We start from the raw sequence: 11,437 nt of genomic DNA on the forward strand, positions 1-11,437 counted from the left end.
TTCTAGATAATAGAAGGTTCTAAAAAGTAATGCATACAGCTACTGCATTACTGGCTAAAGAAGAAATTGTTATTCTTCCATCTCTTTCTCCATCTTTGCAGTGATGATGACAATAGGTTTTTAACACTCTAGGAAGTGGTAGAAAGAGACAATGTGAAAGGAAACTCCACCATAGAAGGATCGCACAGCGGTCTAAATGGTTCGCTTTCACACAGCTACATTAGCTACTTTAGCTATGTTATTGGAGAAATACATTATTTTTGGGCCACTATATTTTGTTTATTATAGCAGCTCTGCCCACTTTCTCATTGTACAGGATCAAGCGTTTGGCCACAAATTCTTTGTATCTCATCTAATTGAGAGGTGCCCTCTTTTTTCATCACTGAATCATGGTCAGAATTTCACTTGCTCTCATGTTGTGGTGGAAGAAATGAGTCTGTTAACTTTAGGAAGATTCTCTGTGTTTCTTCTAGACTGTGATAATACTGAACTAAAGATGGCATATGTAAAAGCTCTGATGGTCCAACCTCTGAACGATAAAATACAGTGACCCAAAGCAACCTAGCAAATCTCCAGGAGCAACACTCAGAAATATAAATGAGACTCCCTTGGACTTTACAGGTCAGTTGTCCTTGGAGAACCTATGTACATCATGAGAAAGCCCAGACACAAACAGCAAAGGAAGTTCCCTGGCCATGGAAGATTGATAAATAAGAAACCATTGTATTAAGCCAATAAATTTTGGGTTAGTTTGTGGCACAGCAATAGATAACTGATTAACTACACAGATTATTCAATCTCACTAGTTAAAATTATGTGCTAAGCATAGCCTTAGATTTCTCCATGGCTTTCTTTAGAGCCTTGTTAACCTCTTTATTCCTTAAACTGTAGACAATCGGATTCAACATGGGAACTATGATTGTATAGAACACAGAGGCCATTTGGTCATTGTCCATGGAATGTGTAGAGCTGGGCTGCAGGTACATGAAGATGATGGTCCCATAGAACATGGTCACTGCAGTGAGGTGAGAGGCGCAGGTGAAGAACGCTTTCTTCTGTCCTTCTGCAGAGTGCATCTTCAGAATGGCAATGAGTATGAACAGATATGAGGTCAAGATCACTACCAAGGCAAAGGAGACATTGAATGCTGCTATGATAAAGAGCAAAATTTCATTCACATAGACGGCAGAGCAGGACAGGGCCAAAATTGGGAGAATATCACAGAAAAAGTGATGGACTACATTAGATTGGCAGAAGGAGCGGGAGAAGGTGATCCCCGTGTAGGTGGCGGATTCTGCAAAGCCCCAAGCATAGCAGCTGAGCACCATGTGGGTGCACACGCTCGCGGTCATGGTGGTGGTGTACTGTAAGGGCTTGCAGACTGCGACATAGCGGTCATAGGCCATGGCAGCAAGCAGGAAGCAGTCAATGCTGGCGAAAGTCACAAAGAAGAACATCTGAGCAGCACAGCCACCATAGGAGATACTTAGATCCCCCGTTAGAAGCCCAGCCATTACCTTGGGAGTCACAGCTGAAGAGTAAATGCAGTCCACCACGGAGAGATTGCTGAGGAAAAAATACATGGGAGTGTACAGATGGGAATCCAGCAGGATCAACGCAACCATGCCCAGGTTCCCAAGGAGAGTGATGAGATAGATGAGGGTGAACATTACGAAGAGAGGGGCTCGCAGCTCTGGGATGCCGGTCAGTCCCAGGAGTTTAAAACCATTCACCTCAGTACTGTTCTCCATGAGTGCCATACGGAAACTGTATTTCACCTATGCAAATAGAGTGAAATGGACAAATGATACTCATAGAAAATGACCCACAGCACACTCTCAGATGCATTCAGGCCTTCATATGTAGAAGTTTGTATTTTAACTGCTAGTTCCCAGTCCCCCTCAGATATTCCAAAGGACCACTGAGTTTTCAACTATTGCATATTTTCATTTGAGTTGAAAGTTTGTGATTCCTCTGTACATTAAAATATTCAGAGCCAGACAACACCTACATTAACTAAGCACCTGGCATGGAGTAGATTGAAACAAATAAATATTATCCCATTTAATCTTCCCAGCCATGCTGTCAGATAAGTGACTGGATTAATGTTGCATCCTCGCTTTTGTAGATGTGATATACTGTGAAGTCTGAGATTATCATCCAAGCAGTTGTGAGCCACCTAAGGCTGAAGAAAAGATGATTGCCCTCTCACTTCTCAGAACAAACACTCCTTGAAGGACTCACCAAAGAAAAGTGCAACAACCTCAAAGCCAGGGCCCATTCAGGGCACTCTGCACTGCTCAGGCTGCGCCTCGCTCCACCTCTCCAGAGAAGCAACACAGGATACAGGAAGGAAGGGCTCACCCTTGTTTATCTCCTGGGCAACAACACTAGACATGCCTGGGATTTGACCTCCACACTGAAAACAGAAAGTGAGCACTGTGTTTCCTGCTTGTCTTAGTTACTTTTCTCATTTCTGAGACAAAATACTCAATACCCACAAGTTAAGGGAGGAAAGGCTTATTTGGCTCAGTTTGTGGAGGTTTCAGTCCATAGTCTGCTTGCTCCAAGGCAGAGTGGCTTGGCACTGGGACAACAGTCCATGCAAGTGGAAAACACAAAAAGCAACAAGGAAGAGGCAAGACTTTTTCTATCCCTTTGATAAGCTACCCACCCTAGAGTAGGTGTAGACTTACATTCTTAATTCCAGCATTAGACTATGAATCAGTCATAAACTCTAGATCCAACTACCTCTGAAAAGCCAATCCTCCATGACTGCATGAGGTTTTGGTGGAGACATCCATACATAAATCATAATACTACTTTTACTATATTATAAAAATTTTACAGCAATTTACAAAAGTGTGTGGTACACACCTCTAATCACAGCAACCTGGGAGGCTGACACAAGTTCAAGCACACCCGAGACAATTTAGTTATTTAGTTCAATCCTGTCTGAGAATTTAGAAACTGAAAACAATTTTTTAAATGGCTGGAGATAAATCTTATTCCGAAGTGTCTGGGAGCCTGGGATTTAGCTCAGTGGGATAAGCTGCTGCCTTGCAAACACGAGGTGGTGAGTTTGATCCCTGGTACCCATCTGTCTGAGTTCAATCTATTCCCAATTTCATAAAAAGGAGAGTGGTGATTTGAGACCATACAAATATTTGGAGAAGCAGCATGCTGTGGTATCTGGTAATGACCTATCTTCACTTAAAACCTGACCCTTCCACTGACTGGTGGGGTACCCTTAGGTGAGCCACTTCATGATGACAGTATCTCACAGACTGTCTGGAGATTGCAATGAATTGATACATTTAATCATTCAAAATATTTCCTGATACACAACCTACAATAAAGCATAGGTGTTAGTATACTAATAAATATTAGTAGTAGTAGTAGTAATAACGGTGGTATATATAATTGCTGAGAGAAAACACACACAAATATATGAATGAAACCCAACAACAGTATTTGAACCACAACACTACCACTTCTGTGGATTGTTTCATAATGTAAGTTCAAAGTCTTCTAAGCAAAGGTACCACTTATACAATACTTGCAACAAAAAACTTAGAGTTAAGCTCTAGCAATAACAGCAGATATGCATTTTGTGACGTCATATTTTTTTAATTTTATTTATGGAGGAAAAAAAGCAGCAAAAGGGTACAAGTTATACAGATTTACAGAAAAAAATAAACACTAGGAAATCACTAATTAATGGATTGCATATTATCATCTTAGAAATAATTGTTCAAGTCACAAAATTAAAGCTTGTAAAGTGGACATTCCAACAGTGAGACTGCAAACAGTTCTGTTCAATGATCCAACAAAATTCAGTGATATCATTATCTATCTTATACACTTATATATACATGCAGTTATATCGTTTAGAGCACTTTCTTTTCCTCTCTTTTGTACAATGGATGTCATATTTTATTGCAAGGACAATCTATACCGGTTTGTGCAATCTCATTATGAAACAGCTTCTTCAGTTTTCAAAATCTATGTTAAATATCTAGTCAAACCTTGCAAAGTCTTCAACAAATAATGGTTTTACGTGAGAATTATTCAGTGTGGTTCCCCTTCCCTTACACTCTTCACGTAATCCAAAGGCACATACTGTTACTCCCTCCTCAGAATGTGGCCCCCATCTGTGCAGTAGAGCAACCACTTCATGCCACGTCGCCATCCCAGCCATATATGGAAGGAACTGAGTTCCCAATGAGCCCAGGAACATTAAGAATAGAGCTGAGGTGAGATAAAGATAGGGCCTGGGGACAGAGTGGGACAAGTGATAGATATGGAAGAATATTTAAGTTTTGGCTCCTCACTCAGAGAGGAAGTACACTAGAGACACTGTCCTGTTAACTGGAACAATATCAGGACGTAACTCTATGTCAGGTGCTGTTATCCTAACTCATGCAGATTCAATTCCCAGAGAGGCTGGATCCAAGATCAAATGCCTGTATTAATAATAAATGTGGTTGCTTTAAATGTTGTTTCTGTAGGACACACTGTACCTAGCATACAGCTGAGCTGATCACTGATGATAATAAGGCACAGAATGATTAAATAATTCCCTAAATGCAGGGCGATCAGCAATAGTAAAAAGGTATCTGAATTTTCGGGTTGGAAAACTGTGTTTGGACTGTAACTTTTTTGCATAATAATTTGAATATGATTTCTAAATTCTCTAAAGGTCATTTTTATCCTCTGTGACATGGAGATAATATCTACTTTATAATTACTAGGGAAAACTTATAGTACATACTTGAAACTCAGAGAAGTCTGAACTGATTTATCTCCACATCATTGGGCCTAGCACAGAGCCCACCTACCATAGTGTACACTCAATTCAATTTTCTGGTTGGATGAGCTAGTATAAGAAATAGTTGTAATTCTAGTACAAAAGCAACTCTGTACAGAGCAATCCTTAATGAGAAATTAACATGTCCACAGATAACTCTTCTGTCACTCTTCATGAAGAACCTAAGAGGGAACAGATTTTTATACATTTCATTGATATTTCTGTAAGAGCATACATTTTAATAATATTGTGTTATTCAGTACCTTCCATATTGAATTCAACATAGTCAGTTTCAATAGTTTTCTTAAAATGACCCTGAAAATATTCTCAGTGAAAATTATATTGATGTCACAGAGAAACATACTTATTGGAACATAATCAGAAGAAAAGCATTTGAAACACACTTTTAAATATAAGTAAAAAACCTAAAGATTATACACCATGACCAAGTAGAATTCATCCCAAGAATTCAGGGTTGGTTCAACATATACAAATCAATAAGTTTAATGCACCACATAAACTGAGCCAAAGACTGAAATCACATGTTCATCTCAATAGATGCAGAGAAAGCACTTGATAAAGTCCAACACTCATGCATAATTTATAAAAAAAACCTATTGAAAATCAGAATAGATTGTCTCTATCTCAATCTGATAAAAGACATCTATGACAAATCAAGAGCAACATTACTAAATGGAGAAAAATAGAACTCTCACTCTAAAATCAGGAAGAGGACAAAGATGTCAACTATCACCACTCATACTCAATATAGTTCTGAAAACATTAGCCAGAGCAACTAGATGAGAGAGAAATAAAAGGAATAAAGATAGAAAAAGAAGTTAAAATATCATTATTTGCAGATAACATTATACTGTACATAGGAGACCCCAAAAACTTCCAACAAATGACTACTAGAGTTAACAAGCAAATTCAACAGTATAGCTGTATACAAAGTCAATATTCAAATATCTATGGCATTCCTGTACACAAACAACAAAATCACTGAGAGAAAAATTATGGAAATAATACCTTTCACAATGGCATCCAAAAGATGAAATAATTAGGAATCAATCTAACAAAGGATATAAAAAGATCTATACATTGAAACTTACAGTACTGTAAAAGAAGGAGATTGAAGAAGATATCAGGAAAGATACCCCTCACTTTTAGATAGGAAGAACCAACATTGTGAAAATGGTCATACTCCCAAAACTGATACAGATTTTAGCAATCCTGATCAAAATAACATTAATGTACCTCACAGATCTACAGAAAAGATTATTAAAATTCAATTGGAAATAGAAGAGACCTAGAATAGCAAAGGCAATACTGGGCTACAAAGGCAAGACAGGAGGCTTCACAATCCCTGATGTGAAATTACACTACAAAACTACTGTGGTAAAAATCAGCATGGTACTGGCAAAAAACAGACCTGAAGATCAGCTGGACAGATTAGAAGATGCAAAGACAAAGACATTCAGTCACTTTATCTTTGACAAGGGACCAAACAGGCTCACAGGAAGAAAGATAGCTTTTTTAATAAATGGTGCTGGAAAAATTGACTTTTCATATGTTGAAGACTAAAACTAGACACATACCTATCAACATGCATGAAACTTAAATCAAAATGGATCAAAGATCTAAATATTAAATCAGAAACACTAAACCTAATGGAAGACAAGGTAGGCATAAATCTTGAAGATATACGGGTAGGCAAAGAAGTAATAAACAAAACATAAACCACATGGGAACTACTTCAATGAATCAATAACTGGGATCTCATCTTACTAAGAAGCTTTTCCTCATTGAAAGAAATCACCAACGGAGTGAAAAGAAAACCCACAGAATGGGAATAAATTTTAGGCCGCTGTCCCTCAGACAAAAGGTTTATATCTAGAACATATAAAGAATTGAACAAAATATCAAAGACCCAGCCCAAAAATGTGCATCTGAGATGAATAAATATTTTCCAGCCAAAGAAATACAAATTGCAAATAAATACATGAAGAAATATTCAACATAAGTTGTCATTAGAGAGGTGTAAATTAATACAACATTGATATTTCATCTCACTTCAGAAAGAATGGCTGTCATCAAGAAATCAGCCAGTAACAAAATTTGGCAAGGCTGTGGGGAAAAAGGAATTCTTCTCCACTGTTTGTGAGAGTGTAGACTGGTTCAACCACTGTGGGAATCAGTGTAAAGAATCCTCAAAAACTATGATTAGAGATTTCATTCAACCCAGATATTCCCCTTCTGGGTGCTTTCCTAGGAAAATTAAAAACATGATACCACAGTGATATATGTGCACCCATGTTTATAACAGCATAATTTGTAATAGCTAAATCTTGGAAACAACACAAATGCCTGTAAACCAAGAAATGAATAAAAAAGATATTGTATTTTTATACAATGCAATATTACTCAGCTGTAAAGAAGGATAAACTAGAGAAAAGTCAAGTGAACATGGTTTACTGAATAGTGACAGTTTGTCACTTGATTATATTAAAAGATAACATTCTGTTGATATACTCCTCATTAATAAAAATGAACAAAGTTTTTAAAAGAAAGCTAAACTTGAGGTTTTCATAGGTAAATGGATGCAATTCGAGACCATACTCATAAGTGAAATAAGTCAAATTCACATGTAAAAATATCATATTGTCTCCCTAAAAAAACTGAAAGTGTAATAAGTGTAATAAAGTGTAATAAGACCCAAAGTGCACAATAGATATTGCGAAAATGAAAGGGAAAGAAAATGCTCAGGATGAAAGAAAAACTTGGATAGTGGTAAGGGGAAAAGATTATACTATATATAGGTATTACATATATGCCTGTATGTACACACATATATATATATATATATAAGTAGATAACAGTTTATAATCTCTTTTAAGTTCATCAAAAAGAAAAGTTTTTGTTTTCATCATTTGATTATTTCATTATTTTTAAATGCCTGAACATTTTAATCTAAACACTTTAAAGACAACAATATATAATGCACTGACTAGTGTTGATTTCCTACTATTTTTTCTTAAATTCTGTATCATTTTTATTCTATTTTGTTTGTTTTGTCTTTAAAAAAAATTATATTTATTATATATTAGTAATTTAAGTTGTTGTATTCCTTAAATCTCCAGCAAGTAAGCTTCCATGAATTTATTTTAGAGGAGGTTTTTAAATTAATTAAGTAAACAAATTGATCTACCACAGTAGTTTACAAAAGGCGGGTGATGATTTATTAATGGATGTTGAAATGAACGGTGAGTCAAACCCAATATTTAAAAAAACTATATTATATTAACGACTATTGCTGTTATTAGTTCTATCTCCTAACACAGGGAGAAGATCAAATTTACAGCTGCTCTGTTGTGTATTCACAAATATTAACTCAGATACATAGAAAACAACTGAAAGTAGAGATGAACTTCGAGCGAAAGTGTAAGCAGTGCTTGGTGAGCAGCTTTGTTTTGCTCTAAGTGTGTGCATGTGATGGTCACAAGGAAATTTGCATGGGGGTTCCTTGGACTAAGTCTAAACGCTTTGATAAAGAGCCTCTAAATAGACCAAAGTTCTGCATGAGACTGAGCTCAGTAACCTACGACCGTGTGTTCATAACATGCTCTTAGACATAGCCCTGTCCTGTCCACTCCCTGATTCACTTCATTCGTTCTTTCTTTCACTCATTCATTTTTTTGTCTGGGCATTGTCTCAACACACATTTGCTAAGTACTGTGCGGTCTGCTAAGATGTTAAAACATGACAATAATTCCGTCTTCTCTTGTTTGGATAAAGTACCATTTTCCTTACTAATGCACACGGTCCTGATATCAGAGCTCTAAAGAATATGAAAGGAAGCAAGAGAATATAAAGAGCACAGTCTGAGCAGACCATCGACGGAGCAGAGCTAGGAACTCACCTTGTGCTTTTGAGATCACACAGTTTCACTTCAGATCTCCAAAGAGTAAGTCTCCCCCACGAAGGAGGAGAGGCTCCAGCTGAAGTTATTCTTTGAAGTTCTCTAGAGGCAGAAATAAACAGAGAAGTTTTCTGGCATTTACTAGACTCATTAGGTGGAGATTATAAAATATTCTCTGACCCGTCACACATGGCTGAGAGGAAGACTGAATACTTGCAAAGTGATGAACAGTTCTAAGAAAGGAACATCCTATTGCTTGTGGCATTGATTTAACTGAGGATTCTTTTGTTTTTTTCCTCCTGGACACAGTTGCAGGGTAGTGATATATTAGTAGGAAGGAGAGCCATTTAACAAAACGGGCAATTTTTACTTTAAAAGCAATAAACCAACAACCAAAGTTGACACTTAGACTGGTCCCTCTAAAATTATGCCAAGTAGAGTTAGGCTGGGATATTGGAGACCAATTGTCAGTATCCAGAGGGGTTTCTGCAAATGTCAGGTCCTCTAGGGATTAGATGCCCATGAGGACAGCCACAGATTCTCACTCCAGTCACCCAGAGAAGCCACAATTAAATCATCCGCAGAGACTTCATTTAATTTGTGCAGGAAGAGTGTTGGTGTACTGACTTCGCCTGGGGTTGTTACTTCTTGCTAATTCAGAACATCTTCAGAAGAGATTCAGCATGAACTTTTCCAGCATCTATGCGATGAGTCATGTGAAGAGGAATAATGGAAACGAAGCCTGCTCTTTATGTTGACTGTGTCCCGCTCTGGCAGCATAACTTCCCAAAATCCACATCTAGGAGGCTAGAGGTTGCACAACGCTTCTGAATGTCAGTTCCTCATTCAGAGAAAGGACCCACTGGAGAACTATGATTATATCTTCCAAAATCTGGAAAGAGGAGTGTGTGATCAGGATGGCCTGGCCCCTGCCCATTATCCTAACCAGCCCAGGAGATATCAGAGGCCATATAACTGTTAGGGAGACCAAGCCACAAATTCAGTGAATTATTAGCAGCCAAGTAGAAGCCAGGTACTTCTATTTCTGTCTAGTGCTAATAAGCTCCAAAGGTGTTTTTATTAAACTCTGTCCTGAATCTCTTAGACATGGCACTCTCAATGTGTATGAATGAGCTAAGATCATGACGTATGCCTCCAAATACATAACGCTATTTACTATGTGACTTCTCTTGCTAAATCATCAAAATTAGATTATAAAATGTTGCATAAGGGCAGTTACTTCATTTGCTTTTCTGTTGGCTTTTGGAATGCGTTACTTTGAAAATTCGATTGCCCTCCCTGTCGGGAAGAGTAAGTCCAGCAAAGGCGCAGAACTCTTTCTTGGCCTGGGGGCCAGGCCCCGGCTTCCTGTCGGATGAGGAAGTCCACTGGAGGCAGGGAACCCCGCACCACCCCGGAGAAGCTCTCTTCCTTGCCTAGGGGCAAGGCCAGGCCCTGGCTTCCTTTATGGACAAGTAAATCCAGCGGAGGCAGGGAACCCCGGCCTGGCCTGGCAGAACTCTCTTCTTCACCTGGGGACCAGGCCTTGGCTTCCTGTCAAGATCAGTGAGTCAGGAGGGGACACGGAATTCCATCCCAGCCTGGCTTGCCTCTCTTCCTCACTTGGAACAACACTTGAAGCTCAAAAATATAGGAAAATGACAAAACGAAAGACCAAAATGCAATCTCTAACATCCAGCCCATCCCAAGAAAGCTAAGAGCCATGTACATAGAAGAAAATATATGCCACATACCTGAAATATCTGAAATAATAGTAACTGAAATAAAGAAGCTACTTTGGGTAGCCTTTAAGGAATTCAAATGAGAAATAATCTCTCAGGTAAAAGAAGAAAAGATAAAAGAAATGAAGGAGATGCTGCACATATCTAAAGAAGACACAATTAAAAAATTGGAGGAACTAAACAAAAAGATAGAATCCCTAGATGAACAAAATAAGAAACAAACAGAATATATAAAGCAGATGCAAAGAGATATACAGGAAATCAAAAACTCCATCGAAAGTTGTAAAACCTGCCTCAGTGAATGTGAAGACAGAATTTCAGACCTCGAAGACAAGATTGCAGCCAGTGAACAGGAAAGGAAAGATCTTTTTAAATAACAAGAAATCAGGAAATAACAATTCAACACCTGCGAGATGACGCAAAGAAGAACAACATAAGGTTGATAGGGATAAATGAAAAAGAAGGGGACAACATAAAGGATGTCAAGAGGATATTTAGAGAAGTAATAGCTGAAAATTTCCCAAACATGAGATTGGAAACTGATATCAAGATCAATGAAGCATATAGAACTCCAAATAGGATAATCAAAATAAAACTACACCCAGACACATAATAATGGCCATCCCCGAAACCGAACAAAAGAATGGAATATTAAAAGCTGTCAGAGAGAAAAGACATATCACCTATAAAGAAAAACCTATCAGAATCACAGCAGACTTCTCAGCACAAACAATAAAGTCAAGAAGAGCATGGAGTGAAGTATTTCAGATCCTAAAGGAAAATGATTTCCAAGCTAGGATGATGTACCCTGCAAAACTGTCCTTCAAAATGGATGGAGAAATAAAATACTTGCATGACAAAGAACATCTGAAAAACTACATGATCACCAAGCCAACCCTGCAAAGAATACTGAAAGACAGCTTAGATACATTTAGGAAAAAAACCACTAAACAAAGCAGACAATTA

General features: G+C 37.9%; 1 protein-coding gene across 1 annotated transcript; it reads right to left on the bottom strand.

The window, feature by feature from the left end:
- Positions 1 to 812: 812 nt before the first annotated feature.
- Positions 813 to 1,760, bottom strand: LOC100717721 (olfactory receptor 5B2-like). Its single transcript, XM_003464207.1, has one exon. It carries the CDS (start codon positions 1,758 to 1,760, stop codon positions 813 to 815), a length of 948 nt encoding a protein of 315 aa, XP_003464255.1.
- Between the last annotated feature and the right edge of the window lie 9,677 nt (positions 1,761 to 11,437).

The sequence above is a fragment of the Cavia porcellus genome, unplaced genomic scaffold, assembly GCF_034190915.1.
Source record: "Cavia porcellus strain 051 isolate PalLab524CR breed Dunkin Hartley unplaced genomic scaffold, mCavPor4.1 scaffold_17, whole genome shotgun sequence".
Lineage (NCBI taxonomy): Eukaryota > Metazoa > Chordata > Mammalia > Rodentia > Caviidae > Cavia > Cavia porcellus.

Coding starts and splice junctions, on each gene's coding strand:
- LOC100717721 (XM_003464207.1), bottom strand. CDS start 1,760: ATGGCACTCATGGAGAACAGTACTGAGGTGAATGGTTTTAAACTCCTG.